Source organism: Salvelinus namaycush, chromosome 21 (genome assembly GCF_016432855.1).
Source record: "Salvelinus namaycush isolate Seneca chromosome 21, SaNama_1.0, whole genome shotgun sequence".
NCBI classification, from domain to species: domain Eukaryota; kingdom Metazoa; phylum Chordata; class Actinopteri; order Salmoniformes; family Salmonidae; genus Salvelinus; species Salvelinus namaycush.
This window is the reverse complement of record NC_052327.1, coordinates 55950885-55967676: the sequence shown is the minus strand read 5'-3', so window position 1 is coordinate 55967676 and position 16792 is coordinate 55950885. Positions and strand designations below refer to the sequence as shown.

Genomic DNA, 16792 nt, shown 5'->3' with positions numbered 1-16792 from the left:
CTATTATAATTCAAATCTATAATTGTTATTCATATTATAATTTTGTATTTTTATTATTATTATTATGTATTATTTGTAGGTGTCGTCGGGGTCTCAGGGGAATATGATGATGATGCGGCAACAGAGACAGACCTCTCTTCCCAGGACCATGTCTGTCAAGAGCATTCACAGTGTCGGGAAGGGCATGGATATCTACGACGAACAGGTGGACATGACTGGCAGCATGGGAAACCTCAGCGGGTAAGACATGACTGGAAGCATGGGGGAAACCTCAGCGGGTAAGACATGACTGGAAGCATGGGGGAAACCTCAGCGGGTAAGACATGACTGGAAGCATGGGGGAAACCTCAGCGGCTAAGACATGACTGGCTGTATGGGGGCAACCTCAGTGGGTAAGACATGACTGGCTGCATGGGGGCAACCTCAGTGGGTAAGACATGACTGGCAGCATGGGGGCAACCTCAGTGGGTAAGACATGACTGGCAGCATGGGGGCAACCTCAGTGGGTAAGACATGACTGGCAGCATGGGGGCAACCTCAGTGGGTAAGACATGACTGGCAGCATGGGGGCAACCTCAGTGGGTAAGACATGACTGGCAGCATGGGGGCAACCTCAGTGGGTAAGACATGACTGGCTGCATGGGGACAACCTCATGTGCGGGGGTACAGGGTAATTGAGGTAATATTTACATGTAGGTGGGGGTGTAAGTAACTTGTCAATCAGGATAGATAATAAACAGATTAACAGCAGTGTTGGTAGTTGAGGTAATATTTACATATAGGTAGAGGTATAAGTGACGAGGCAATCAGGATAGATAATAAACCGAGTAGCAGCAGTGTATGTGACGAGTGTGAAAAAGTGTGAAAGTGTTTCTATGTGTGTCTCTTTCCCAATAGCTATGGATTCTGAGATGACTCCCGTATTGTTCCCTTAGTGGCAGGACTGGTTTGGGTGTGGTACCCACAGCAGTTTCAGGCTGCTGTCACACACAAACAGCTGACGCCTAGCGGTTAGCACAGCAGATGGGAGAAAAAAAACACAGTGTGCTACCTCAAGATGAGTTACCATTCACACAGGCACATAATTATACCATGGCAGTGGAACCTGTGAGTCATGTTGGCCTGGCTGGTCAAGTATTACCTCAGTTTACCTAATTAGACACCAGGGTTGAGTATTCCCCTTGTTTGCCTAATCAGATACCAGGGTTGAGTTTTACCTCAGTTAGCCTCATATCAGTGTACTTCCTTTGAATGTAATTGACCACAACCCTGTCATACACAGAGGGCCAGTTTCCCGGACACAGGCCAAAAAGCTAATTCAATGGTGATTCTCAATTGAGAAGCCTATGCTTTTCATTCCAGGACTAGGCTTGTCTTGATAAACTACATGACCAAAAGTATGTGGACACCTGCTCGTCAAACATCTCATTCCAAAATCACGGGCGTTAATATGGAGTTGGTCCCCTCTTTGCTGCTATAACAGCCTCCACTCTTCTGGGAAGTCATTAATATGGAGTTGGTCCCACCTTTGCTGCTATAACAGCCTCCACTCTTCTGGGAAGTCATTAATATGGAGTTGGTCCCACCTTTGCTGCTATAACAGCCTCCACTCTTCTGGGAAGTCATTAATATGGAGTTGGTCCCACCTTTGCTGCTATAACAGCCTCCACTCTTCAGGGAAGGCATTAATATGGAGTTGGTCCCCCCTTTGCTGCTATAACAGCCTCCACTCTTCAGGGAAGACATTAATATGGAGTTGGTCCCCCCTTTGCTGCTATAACAGCCTCCACTCTTCAGGGAAGACATTAATATGGAGTTGGTCCCACCTTTGCTGCTATAACAGCCACCACTCTTCAGGGAAAGCATTAATATGGAGTTGGTCCCCCCTTCGCTGCTATAACAGCCTCCACTCTTCTGGGAAGGCATTAATATGGAGTTGGTCCCCCCTTCGCTGCTATAACAGCCTCCACTCTTCTGGGAAGGCATTAATATGGAGTTGGTCCCCCCTTCGCTGCTATAACAGCCTCCACTCTTCTGGGAAGGCATTAATATGGAGTTGGTCCCCCCTTCGCTGCTATAACAGCCTCCACTCTTCTGGGAAGGCATTAATATGGAGTTGGTCCCCCCTTCGCTGCTATAACAGCCTCCACTCTTCAGGGAAGGTTTTCCACTAGATGTTGGAACATTGCTGCAGGGGGACTTGCTTCCATTCAGCCACAAGAGCATTAGTGAGGTCGGGCTCTGATGTTAGATGATTAGGCCTGGCTCGCAGGTGGCTTTCATTCATTCTGATCCACGATAGATACATGTTATAGCGGGCTTGACATTTTAAATGTCATTTTTTTAAACGAGCCGACATCTGCAGCGTTTACCTTAAATGAACGCGGTAACATTGCCTTTAAAAGCTGCGTTGTCCACCATCGTGATCAGATTGAATCCCCGGGCCATAATGATTGATTGCTCTCTTTGTGATTGGACAGGATTAATAACTTGGACATGGACACGGCGGTGAGGTACCTGAAAGAGGGCGATGCTGACATGCAGGTTCTGGGAGCAGCTTATATCCAACACGAATGCTACAACAACAACGATGCCAAGAACGAGGTAATAAAGGAGTTCCCCTTTTTGTCTGGTTCTCAAACCCTATTCCCTTTACTTTTAACCAGGACCCATACGGAATAGGTTGTCCATCTGGGATCCATAGGGAATAGGTTGTCCATCTGGGATCCATAGGGAATAGGTTGTCCATCTGGGATCCATAGGGAATAGGTTGTCCATCTGGGATCCATAGGGAATAGGTTGTCCATCTGGGATCCATAGGGAATAGGTTGTCCATCTGGGATCCATAGGGAATAGGTTGTCCATCTGGGATCCATAGGGAATAGGTTGTCCATCTGGGATCCATAGGGAATAGGTTGTCCATCTGGGATCCATAGGGAATAGGTTGTCCACAGGTTGTCCATCTGGGATCCATAGGGAATAGGTTTTCCATTTCGGATCCATAGGGAATAGGTTTTCCATCTGGGATCCATAGGGAATAGGTTGTCCACAGGTTGTCCATCTGGGATCCATAGGGAATAGGTTTTCCATCTGGGATCCATAGGGAATAGGTTGTCCATTTGGGATCCATTGGGAATAGGTTTTCCATCTGGGATCCATAAGGAATAGGTTGTCCACAGGTTGTCCATCTGGGATCCATAGGGAATAGGTTTTCCATTTGGGATCCATAGGGAATAGGTTGTCCACTTGGGATCCATAGGGAATAGGTTGTCCATCTGGGATCCATAGGGAATAGGTTGTCCATCTGGGATCCATAGGGAATAGGTTGTCCATCTGGGATCCATAGGGAATAGGTTGTCCATCTGGGATCCATAGGGAATAGGTTGTCCATCTGGGATCCATAGGGAATAGGTTGTCCATCTGGGATCCATAGGGAATAGGTTTTCCATCTGGGATCCATAGGGAATAGGTTGTCCATCTGGGATCCATAGGGAATAGGTTGTCCATCTGGGATCCATAGGGAATAGGTTGTCCATCTGGGATCCATAGGGAATAGGTTGTCCATTTGGGATCCATAGGGAATAGGTTTTCCATCTGGGATCCATAGGGAATAGGTTGTCCATCTGGGATCCATAGGGAATAGGTTGTCCACAGGTTGTCCATCTGGGATCCATAGGGAATAGGTTGTCCACAGGTTGTCCATCTGGGATCCATAGGGAATAGGTTGTCCACAGGTTGTCCATCTAGGATCCATAGGGAATAGGTTTTCCACTTGGGATCCATAGGGAATAGGTTTTCCATCTGGGATCCATAGGGAATAGGTTGTCCACTTGGGATCCATAGGGAATAGGTTGTCCACTTGGGATCCATAGGGAATAGGTTGTCCATCTGGGATCCATAGGGAATAGGTTGTCCACTTGGGATCCATAGGGAATAGGTTTTCCATCTGGGATCCATAGGGAATAGGTTGTCCATCTGGGATCCATAGGGAATAGGTTGTCCACTTGGGATCCATAGGGAATAGGTTGTCCATCTGGGATCCATAGGGAATAGGTTGTCCATCTGGGATCCATAGGGAATAGGTTGTCCATCTGGGATCCATAGGGAATAGGTTGTCCATCTGGGATCCATAGGGAATAGGTTGTCCACTTGGGATCCATAGGGAATAGGTTGTCCATCTGGGATCCATAGGGAATAGGTTGTCCATCTGGGATCCATAGGGAATAGGTTGTCCATCTGGGATCCATAGGGAATAGGTTGTCCATCTGGGATCCATAGGGAATAGGTTTTCCATCTGGGATCCATAGGGAATAGGTTGTCCATCTGGGATCCATAGGGAATAGGTTGTCCATCTGGGATCCATAGGGAATAGGTTTTCCATTTGGGATCCATAGGGAATAGGTTTTCCATCTGGGATCCATAGGGAATAGGTTGTCCATCTGGGATCCATAGGGAATAGGTTGTCCACAGGTTGTCCATCTGGGATCCATAGGGAATAGGTTGTCCACAGGTTGTCCATCTGGGATCCATAGGGAATAGGTTGTCCACAGGTTGTCCATCTAGGATCCATAGGGAATAGGTTTTCCACTTGGGATCCATAGGGAATAGGTTGTCCACTTGGGATCCATAGGGAATAGGTTGTCCATCTGGGATCCATAGGGAATAGGTTGTCCATCTGGGATCCATAGGGAATAGGTTGTCCATCTGGGATCCATAGGGAATAGGTTGTCCATCTGGGATCCATAGGGAATAGGTTGTCCACTTGGGATCCATAGGGAATAGGTTGTCCATCTGGGATCCATAGGGAATAGGTTGTCCATCTGGGATCCATAGGGAATAGGTTGTCCATCTGGGATCCATAGGGAATAGGTTGTCCATCTGGGATCCATAGGGAATAGGTTTTCCATCTGGGATCCATAGGGAATAGGTTGTCCATCTGGGATCCATAGGGAATAGGTTGTCCACAGGTTGTCCATCTGGGATCCATAGGGAATAGGTTGTCCATCTGGGATCCATAGGGAATAGGTTGTCCATCTGGGATCCATAGGGAATAGGTTTTCCATCTGGGATCCATAGGGAATAGGTTGTCCATCTGGGATCCATAGGGAATAGGTTGTCCATCTGGGATCCATAGGGAATAGGTTGTCCATCTGGGATCCATAGGGAATAGGTTTTCCATTTGGGATCCATAGGGAATAGGTTTTCCATCTGGGATCCATAGGGAATAGGTTGTCCATCTGGGATCCATAGGGAATAGGTTGTCCACAGGTTGTCCATCTGGGATCCATAGGGAATAGGTTGTCCACAGGTTGTCCATCTGGGATCCATAGGGAATAGGTTGTCCACAGGTTGTCCATCTAGGATCCATAGGGAATAGGTTTTCCACTTGGGATCCATAGGGAATAGGTTGTCCACTTGGGATCCATAGGGAATAGGTTGTCCACTTGGGATCCATAGGGAATAGGTTGTCCATCTGGGATCCATAGGGAATAGGTTGTCCACTTGGGATCCATAGGGAATAGGTTTTCCATCTGGGATCCATAGGGAATAGGTTTTCCATCTGGGATCCATAGGGAATAGGTTGTCCACTTGGGATCCATAGGGAATAGGTTTTCCATCTGGGATCCATAGGGAATAGGTTTTCCATCTGGGATCCATAGGGAATAGGTTTTCCATCTGGGATCCATAGGGAATAGGTTGTCCCTCTGGGATCCATAGGGAATAGGTTGTCCATCTGGGATCCATAGGGAATAGGTTGTCCATCTGGGATCCATAGGGAATAGGTTGTCCATCTGGGATCCATAGGGAATAGGTTGTCCATCTGGGATCCATAGGGAATAGGTTGTCCATCTGGGATCCATAGGGAATAGGTTGTCCATCTGGGATCCATAGGGAATAGGTTGTCCACAGGTTGTCCATCTGGGATCCATAGGGAATAGGTTGTCCACAGGTTGTCCATCTGGGATCCATAGGGAATAGGTTGTCCACAGGTTGTCCATCTAGGATCCATAGGGAATAGGTTTTCCACTTGGGATCCATAGGGAATAGGTTTTCCATCTGGGATCCATAGGGAATAGGTTGTCCACTTGGGATCCATAGGGAATAGGTTGTCCACTTGGGATCCATAGGGAATAGGTTGTCCATCTGGGATCCATAGGGAATAGGTTGTCCACTTGGGATCCATAGGGAATAGGTTTTCCATCTGGGATCCATAGGGAATAGGTTGTCCATCTGGGATCCATAGGGAATAGGTTGTCCATCTGGGATCCATAGGGAATAGGTTTTCCATCTGGGATCCATAAGGAATAGGTTGTCCACAGGTTGTCCATCTGGGATCCATAGGGAATAGGTTGTCCATCTGGGATCCATAGGGAATAGGTTGTCCATCTGGGATCCATAGGGAATAGGTTGTCCACTTGGGATCCATAGGGAATAGGTTGTCCATCTGGGATCCATAGGGAATAGGTTTTCCATCTGGGATCCATAGGGAATAGGTTGTCCATCTGGGATCCATAGGGAATAGGTTGTCCCTCTGGGATCCATAGGGAATAGGTTGTCCATCTGGGATCCATAGGGAATAGGTTGTCCACAGGTTGTCCATCTGGGATCCATAGGGAATAGGTTGTCCATCTGGGATCCATAGGGAATAGGTTTTCCATCTGGGATCCATAGGGAATAGGTTTTCCATCTGGGATCCATAGGGAATAGGTTGTCCATCTGGGATCCATAGGGAATAGGTTGTCCATCTGGGATCCATAGGGAATAGGTTGTCCATCTGGGATCCATAGGGAATAGGTTGTCCATCTGGGATCCATAGGGAATAGGTTGTCCATCTGGGATCCATAGGGAATAGGTTGTCCATCTGGGATCCATAGGGAATAGGTTGTCCATCTGGGATCCATAGGGAATAGGTTTTCCATCTGGGATCCATAGGGAATAGGTTGTCCATCTGGGATCCATAGGGAATAGGTTGTCCATCTGGGATCCATAGGGAATAGGTTGTCCATCTGGGATCCATAGGGAATAGGTTGTCCACAGGTTGTCCATTAATCTGTTTTGTTAAACCTGGTTTGCTGTTTATTTGAGCAAAATGAGATGGGAATGGCTCTATATAATACCGTACGCTTTCTTGAATTTGTTCTGGATTTGCGGATTGTGAAAAGACCCCTGGTGGCATGTCTGGTGGAGTAAGTGTGTGTGTGTCAGAGCTGTGTGTAAATTGACTATGCAAACAATTTGGGATTTTCAACAGATGAATGTTTCTTATAAAAAGAAGAAGTGATTCAGTGATGTTTCCCATGTCTGATGTTTCCTTCTTGTGATGTTTCCACTGTCTGATGTTTCCTTCTTGTGAAGTTTCCACTGTCTGATGTTTCCTTCTTGGGATATTTCCACTGTCTGATGTTTCCTTCTTGGGATGTTTCCCATGTCTGATGTTTCCTTCTTGGGATATTTCCACTGTCTGATGTTTCCTTCTTGGGATGTTTCCACTGTCTGATGTTTCCTTCTTGGGATGTTTCCACTGTCTGATGTTTCCTTCTTGGGATGTTTCCCATGTCTGATGTTTCCTTCATGGGATGTTTCCCATGTCTGATGTTTCCTTCTTGGGATGTTTCCACTGTCTGATGTTTCCTTCTTGTGATGTTTCCACTGTCTGATGTGGAAAAGACTACTAACTGACTAACCCTCAGACATGCATCCCAGTCGGTGTGGTACAGTATTCCTTAGCAGAATATAAGGGACATACTGTACATTTTTTAATAGTGGTGAAGTTGTTAATTGCATAAGAACTATTCTGTATCAACACATTGGCGTGCTCCAGGTGTATCAACACATTGGCGTGCTCCAGGTGTATCACCACATTGGCGTGCTCCAGGTGTATCAACACATTGGCGTGCTCCAGGTATATCAACACATTGGCGTGCTCCAGGTGTATCAACACATTGGCGTGCTCCAGGTGTATCAACACATTGGCGTGCTCCAGGTGTATCAACACATTGGCGTGCTCCAGGTGTATCAACACATTGGCGTGCTCCAGGTGTATCAACACATTGGCGTGCTCCAGGTGTATCAACACATTGGCGTGCTCCAGGTGTATCTACACATTGGCGTGCTCCAGTTGTATCTACACATTGGCGTGCTCCAGGTGTATCAACACATTGGCGTGCTCCAGGTGTATCTACACATTGGCGTGTTCCAGGTGTATCAACACATTGGCGTGCTCCAGGTGTATCAACACATTGGCGTGCTCCAGGTGTATCAACACATTGGCGTGCTCCAGGTGTATCAACACATTGGCGTGCTCCAGGTGTATCAACACATTGGCGTGCTCCAGGTGTATCAACACATTGGCGTGCTCCAGTTGTATCAACACATTGGCGTGCTCCAGGTGTATCTACACATTGGCGTGCTCCAGGTGTATCAACACATTGGCGTGCTCCAGGTGTATCTACACATTGGCGTGCTCCAGGTGTATCAACACATTGGCGTGCTCCAGGTGTATCAACACATTGGTGTGCTCCAGGTGTATCTACACATTGGCGTGCTCCAGGTGTATCAAAACATTGGCGTGCTCCAGGTGTATCTACACATTGGCGTGCTCCAGGTGTATCTACACATTGGCGTGCTCCAGGTGTATCTACACATTGGCGTGCTCCAGGTGTATCTACACATTGGCGTGCTCCAGGTGTATCAACACATTGGCGTGCTCCAGGTGTATCAACACATTGGCGTGCTCCAGGTGTATCAACACATTGGCGTGCTCCAGGTGTATCAACACATTGGCGTGCTCCAGGTGTATCTACACATTGGCGTGCTCCAGGTGTATCAACTGGCAGTCTTGGCGTAGCTGCTTATTATAAAAGTCTCAACTTTGATTTATGTCACAGTTCAGCAGGCGTTCATGTGATCTTAGTAATTATAAAAGAATGTGGTCTTGTTGAAGTGACAGACACAATGTTGTTCCAAGCAGATATGTAGTAGTTTGTCACAGACAGGTATCTTGTAGGACAAGGGTAGGCAACCCTGGTCCTGGAGTGCCGCCGGAAGCCCAGGTATGTAGAATTTAGGTAATCACTGAACTGATCCATTAGCTCAGTTTGGTCAGGTGTGGTGCCTAGTTGGAACACGATCCTGCAGTACCCCAGGAACAGGGTTGACTAGTCCTGTTGTAGGAACTTCTGTTCTGTTAACTAGCAGCATTACAGATAGTTATTTATGTATCCTCTTGGAGGGGTAACAGGGTTCACTAAGGAGGAGTTTCAGCCAGTCCCAATGACATCTATACCCCTTCCCTTTGGTCTTCACCTCTCCAGACCTGTAAAAACATTGATTGGTTGGGGCCAAGGGGAAGGGGAGTGAATGACTACCGTACGTTTGAGTCTGAACCTTACAGAGTTGTCCCTCTCTCTTTCTCTCTCTCTCTCTCTCTTCCATCACTAGGTGCGGCAATATAAGGCCATCCCAGAGCTGGTGAGGCTATTCAACAGTGAGAACCAGGAGGTGGCTCGCTACGCCACAGGGGCTATGAGGAACGCCATCTATGAGAACATGGACAACAAGATGTCCCTCATCGAGGAGGGAGGAATTCCACAGCTCATAAATGCTCTGAAGGAGAATGATGATGAGCTACGCAAGAACATCACAGGTCAGGACATTTTAAATGTTTGTCGTTTAGCAGACTGTGTGATGTGTGCTGTCTTCGGGGGTGGGGGGTTGAGAACGGAGCAGAAGACACATGTCCATTGTTTGCCTGGAACATATGGACAACAAAGTCATATAGTATTGTATCCAGTGAAACTTCCAGTTAGTACATTCATCTCTAAGGTAGCCAGGTAAGATACGCTGACAGGCCGTTGTTGGAAAAGAGAACGTGTTCGGCCTCCCGAGTGGTGCCGTGGTCTAAGGCACTGCATCAGGCTCTGTCGCAGCCGGCCGCGCCCGGGAGACACATGGGGCGGCGCACAATTGGCCCAGCGTCGTCCAGGTTAGGGGAGGGTTTGGCCGGCAGGGATGTTCTTGTCCCATCGCGCTCTAGCGACTCCTGTGGCGGGCCGGGCACAGTGCACGCTGACACGGTCACCAGGTGTACGGTGTTTCCTCTGACGCATTGGTACTGCTGGCGTCCGGGTTAAATGGGCATTGTGTCAAGAAGCAGTGTGGCTTGGTTGGGTTGTTTTTTCGGAGGACGCACGTCTCTCGACCTTTGCCTCTCCCGAGTCCGTACGTGAGTTGCAGCAATGAGACAAGACTCTAACTACCAATTGGATACCACGAAATTGAGGAGAAAAAGGGGTAACAAAAAGTAAAAGAAGAGAATATGTTCTCTCTCATTAACGTACTTGGTTAAAAAAACTTTAGGTGAAATAACAGGTATGAGAGCCCTGTCTGTCACTCACACCATGGCCTCTCAATAGAGTGGACTCCATAGAAATAGAATGAGTAGAACTGGCATTCACATCCGAGTCAACGTTCTGTGATGGCTGGACTGGCGGCCATGTTGAATTGCTGAGATCTGAGGGCTTTTTCTCTGCTCTAGTTAACGTCCCTGCCTCTCTGTAGTCTTATCTTAACCTTTCCATCCTCCTGTCTAGACCGGTAGCAGGCTGAGGGTTAAACTGAAGCTCTCTATTGGAATCAAAGGAAACTCCTCAACACCTAGCTTTCTACTACAGATTCTGGGGTTAAGTGAGCCCGTCAGCCCCTATAAGGAATGTTTGGGTTGCGGCGTAGGGACGAGGGAGTGGAGAGCTGAGAACCCGTTACCCTTTATGGGATCTGAATAATACACATCCAGGAAAAGTGTGTGTGTGTGTGTGTGTGTGTGTGTGTGTGTGTGTGTGTGTGTGTGTGTGTGTGTGTGTGTGTGTGTGTGTGTGTGTGTGTGTGTGTGTGTGTGTGTGTGTGTGTGTGTGTGTGTGTGTGTGTGTAGTACAGAGTGTATAGGAAGGAGGGAGTTGTCTCCACCTGTAGTGTTCTCTCTCTGCCACACCCTGTATGACTCACAGTCCTTTCACTCAAGCTGTTAGAACACAATCACTGTCTGGACCTCTACACGTTCAGGTTGTTGGTACACAGCCAAGGAGAACTGCTGTAGAGGAGAGAGAGAGAGAAAGACAGGCTGTAATGACTGCTTGGTTAGTTCCTATGAGACTGATCATAGTGGTAACACAATAGACATGTTTTTGCTAGTTGATGTTGTCACCAAAATACATATTTACCTGATTTTTAAAAATTAAGATACCAGTTGACCAGTAAACGTAGATGACCAGTTTACAACCAGAAAAGTATGTTATGAAGATGCAATTTACCCGCTGAGAATCATGCTTTCTATGATGTGTTTGTGAACCACCCTGTGGCCGCTTTACTGAGCGTGTCTCTCTGGGTTTTCTGTCAGGTATTCTGTGGAACCTGTCATCCAAAGACAACCTGAAGGAGAAACTCGCCAAGGAGACGCTCGCTGCGCTCACAGAGACCATTCTGATCCCGCTCTCAGGAAGTGGAGACTCTGAGGTCATCCAGCAGAGCCCCTCTGAGGTTGACATCTTCTACAACACCACCGGATGTCTCAGGTACAGTACACTATAGTACACTATGGGGTAGTACACTATAGTACACTATAGGATAGTACAGTATAATACACTATAGGGTAGTACAGTATAATACACTATGGGGTAGTACAGTATAATACACTATAGGGTAGTACAGTATAGTACACTATGGGGTAGTACAGTATAGTACACTATGGGGTAGTACAGTATAGTACACTATGGGGTAGTACAGTATAATACACTATAGTACACTATAGGATAGTACAGTATAATACACTATAGGGTAGTACAGTATAATACACTATAGTACACTATGGGGTAGTACAGTATAGTACACTATAGTACACTATGGGGTAGTACAGTATAGTACACTATAGAACACTATAGGATAGTACAGTATAATACACTATAGTACACTATGGGGTAGTACAGTATAATACACTATAGTACACTATAGGATAGTACAGTATATTACACTATAGTACACTATAGGATAGTACAGTATAATACACTATAGTACACTATAGGATAGTACAGTATAATACACTATAGTACACTATAGGATAGTACAGTATAATACACTATAGTACACTATAGGGTAGTACACTATAGTACACTATAGTACACTATGGGGTAGTACACTATAGTACACTATGGGGTAGTACACTATAGTACACTATGGGGTAGTACAGTATAATACACTATAGGGTAGTACACTATAGTACACTATAGTACACTATGGGGTAGTACACTATAGTACACTATAGGATAGTACACTATAGTACACTATGGGGTAGTACAGTATAATACACTATAGGGTAGTACACTATAGTACACTATAGTACACTATGGGGTAGTACAGTATAATACACTATAGGGTAGTACAGTATAATACACTATAGTACACTATAGGATAGTACAGTATAATGCACTATAGTACACTATAGGATAGTACAGTATAATACACTATAGTACACTATAGGATAGTACAGTATAATACACTATAGTACACTATAGGATAGTACAGTATAATACACTATAGGGTAGTACAGTATAATACACTATAGGGTAGTACAGTATAATACACTATAGGGTAGTACAGTATAATACACTATAGTACACTATAGGATAGTACAGTATAGTACATTATAATACACTGTCGTGCACTACACTATAGTACACCATAGTACAGTACACTATAGTATAGTATAGGATAGTGCAGTATAGTACAGTACAATACACTATAGTACACCATAGTACAGTACACTATAGTATAGTATAGGATAGTACAGTATAGTACAGTATAATACACTATAGTACACTATAGGATGGCGCAGTATAGTACATTATTGTACACTACAGTATAGTGCACTATAGTACACTATAGTGCACTATAGTACAGTATTATAAACTATAGTACAGTGTAATACAGTATAGTATAGTACGGTGTAATACACTATAGTATAGTACAGTGTAGTACACTATAGTATAGTACAGTGTAGTACACTATAGTACACTCTAGTACACTATAGTACAGTGTAATACACTATAGTACAGTAAAATAAACTATAGTACAGTGTAATACACTATAGTATAGTACAGTGTAGTACACTATAGTGCAGTGTAGTACACCGTAGTACACAATGGTACACTATTGTACAGTATAGTACACTATAGTACAGTATAGTACAGTATAGTACAGTACACTATAGTACAGTATAGTACCCTATATAGTTCACTGCAGTATAGTACACTATAGTACAGTATAGTACACTATAGTGCACTATATAGTTCACTGCAGTATAGTACACTATAGTACAGTATAGTACAATATAGTACAGTATAGTACAGTACACTATAGTACAGTATAGTACACTATATAGTTCACTGCAGTATAGTACACTATAGTACACTATAGTACACTATAGTACACTTTCTGTTATTCTTGTTGTTCTTCTTCTACACATTATTTTTCGGGTAAGGACACTGTTCTCACCTGCACTATAGAGTTCCATGTCAGCTCTGATTTATGTTTGACTATCCCGTCTCTAACTGTCCCCAGGAACCTGAGCTCAGTGAATGAGAAGACCAGGAGGCAGATGCGGGAGACCAACGGTCTGGTGGATGCCCTGGTAGGATACGTCCAGGCCTCGGTACAGGATGGCAAGGTGGAGGACAAGGTGAGGCCAAGCACATTGTAGAATAATACTTTCCATTATTGATTGGATATATAGAGTGCCTTTCCAGATGCTCAAAGCACTTTGCAATGAAAGGGGAAACTCACCTCAACCAACAATTTCCTACCTGGGTGATGAATCAGACCCCTCACCACACATCAGATAATCATATTTGACTATGGACCTAATCATTTTTCTGTGTGTTTCCAGGGTGTGGAGAACGTTTTATGTGTCCTGAGGAACCTCTCCTACCAACTGTACAGTGAGATCCCGCCCTCAGCCCTGCTACGTCTGGAAGGACCAACCAGAGGCCAGGAAACCAGCAGGAGCGAAGCCATTGGTTGCTTTACCCCTCAGAGCAAGAAAGTCAAAGATGTATGTATCTCACTGTCAATCGTCTTATAGTCTTCTTGTCCTGCTTCTTCCGTCGTCGTCGTTGTTCTTCTTTGTTTTTGTTCTTCTGTCAGTTCAGCAGTTGAACCTTAATTGTCTTAGTGGTATTCAGATTGACCCTGTCTGTGTGAAAATGGAACTCCTTTATCACATTGACCCCCTTTCCCTTCGTTCAGAGGAAGAACCAGGACATGGCCACATTCACGGAGGTGGCCCGCGTACCCAAGGGTCTGGAGTGGCTGTGGCACCCCCAGGTGGTGGGGCTGTATAACAGCGTGCTGCAGGGCTGTGAGGTCAACTCCACCACCCGCGAGGCTGCAGCCGGGGCTCTGCAGAACATCACCGCAGGCGACAAGAGGGTGAGTGTTGAGAATTGTCCATGCCAATAGGCAATTCAGCAGACAGAGCAAGATGTGATTGGGGTACAACGTACAGTAACTTTAGTAGGTTGGGAACACTGTCCTACGCTCTTAGAAAATAAGCTGTCCCCTTAGGAGAACCCTTTGAAGAACCCCTTTTGGTTCCAGGTAAAACACATTTGGGTTCCATATAGAACCCTTTCCACAGAATATTCTACATGGGAACCAATAGGGTTCTACCTGGAACCAAAGGGCGTTCTCCTATGGGGACAGCCAAAGAACCCTTTTGGAACCCTTTTTTCTGAAAGTGTAGAATGACCTCTCTCTCTCTGTCTCAAGAGAGGGAGCAGCTCCAAGTTAGATCACTCACATTGATCAGGTGTATAACTCTGTCCAGAAACAAGCCCTATCCCAGACACTTGTGGGGATCTGAGGATTTGAGCAATCCTATGGGGGTAGGGGTTGTTTATGGTTCAAGGCCAAATACAGCATTTAAAGTGTTCTTGACTTGGACGTACCTTTCAATGAATCTCTCCCTCTCCTTCCTCAGTGGGCGGAGGTGCTGAGTCATGTGGCTCTGGAGCAGGAGAGGATGCTTCCTGTGATGTTGGACAAACTGAGGACCAATAATGACCTGGAGCTGAGATCCCTCACCGGCTTCCTCAGAAACCTGTCACGCCATGCCAAGGACAAGAATGCCATGGGTCAGTACTATAGACAATACGTGTGTACGCTTTGACCTTTGACCCACTTCAATACAAAAGTATGGGGAAATTGGTTGCGGCATACGGTTTCTTTTTAAAACATGACATCATGAGAACAGCAGACCTCAGCAGAAATCAGACTTTCATGGATATTAGGGATTGATTTCATGGCGATGTGAGATTTGCATGAACATTTGCATCGCACATGTGGAACACAAAGTTACAATTTGTCCTTGAATGACATATAAGCGAAACCAGATGGGGGGGGAAACCCATTTATTTCATGCCAGAGCAAGAACCAACAACACAACTACAGGTCGACCAATAAAACGTTCCTCTCTCCAGCCACAAAGGTAGTGAACAACCTGGTGTCCGAACTGCCTGCTGACGGTCAGCAGAAGGAGCCGTCCAGCAACGTGGTGGTCAACATCTGTGGAACGTTGAACAACCTGGTGACCTCCAGCTCCATCGCAGCCCGGGACATCGCCTTCTTTGACGGGCTGCAGAAACTAGTGGCCATTAAGAACTCCCACGACAGCAGGTATGGAATGGGAGGAATATTGGTAGCTGTGTTTCTGCTGGTATTTAACCTGGTGTTTAATAGAAACGGGTGGCCATTAAGAACTCCTGGAAAACAGAAAGGAAAACGCAGCACACTGCTGCTCCCAGGTGATATTTATTTATAACAACGTTTCGACCCTTAGGTCATCAGGCGTCCATATCCCAGGTGGGGGAGGAAGGTCCTATATATAGGGGCAGTACTCAGTGACATCACATTCAGGCTCTGACGTAGCCGGCCGCGACCGGGAGACGCACAATTGGCCCTGCGTCGTCCGGGTTAGGGGAGGGTTTGGCCGGCAGGGATGTTTTTGTCCCATCGCGCACTAGCAACTCCTGTGGCGGGCCGGGCGCAATGCACGTTGACACGGTCACCAGGTATACGGTGTTTCCTCCGACACATTGGTGCAGCTGGCTTCTGGGTTAAGCGGGCATTGTGTCAAGAAGCAGTACGGCTTGGTTGTGGTTGTGGTTCGGAGGACGCACGTCACTCGACCTTCGCCTCTCCCGAGTCCGTACGGGAGTTGCAGCGATAGGACAAAACTGTAACTAGCAATTGGATACGACGAAATTGGGGAGAAAAAGGGGTTAAAAAAAAACTCCCACGACAGCAGGTATGGAATGGGAGGAATATTGGTAGCAGTGTTTCTGCTGGTATTTAACCTGATGTTTAATAGAAACGGGTGGCCATTAAGAACTCCCATGACAGCAGGTATATGGAAAATAAGTAGGAATGTTGTGACAAAAGATTTTACTGACCATGTGATTTGACCAGGAAATGTCCAGGGTTCGAGTGTGAATGGTAATGGTGAAGGCGAGAGTGGACAGCCCTGTCTCGTTCTGCAACAGCGAGGACTTAGACTTGTTAGTATGCATACAGGCTCTCGGCTATACTAGTGCCTAGAGTTTTTCCTGGTCAGTTATTATGAGTGACAGCCATTCAGATGGCCACTTCTTCACTACTGGTCCCCATAGTGACAGTGTTTCCAAGAGGAGTGGATACTTAATACAATTTGCATACTGTACACCACCTTTCAGACAATGTGGTAACA

The 16792-nt window shown here is 46.0% G+C and overlaps 1 protein-coding gene across 1 annotated transcript in view; it reads left to right on the top strand.

Moving 5' to 3' along the window:
* The window catches only part of pkp3a (plakophilin 3a), a 51164-nt gene that overhangs the window by 24589 nt on the left and 9783 nt on the right, over positions 1-16792 (top strand). The window contains exons 8-16 of the mRNA XM_039017031.1: positions 80-240; positions 2481-2604; positions 9442-9646; positions 11396-11570; positions 13612-13729; positions 13937-14101; positions 14296-14478; positions 15029-15182; positions 15528-15723. Of these exons, the coding sequence (XP_038872959.1) occupies positions 80-240; positions 2481-2604; positions 9442-9646; positions 11396-11570; positions 13612-13729; positions 13937-14101; positions 14296-14478; positions 15029-15182; positions 15528-15723 (1481 nt within the window). The remainder of the gene's footprint in view (positions 1-79; positions 241-2480; positions 2605-9441; positions 9647-11395; positions 11571-13611; positions 13730-13936; positions 14102-14295; positions 14479-15028; positions 15183-15527; positions 15724-16792) is intronic.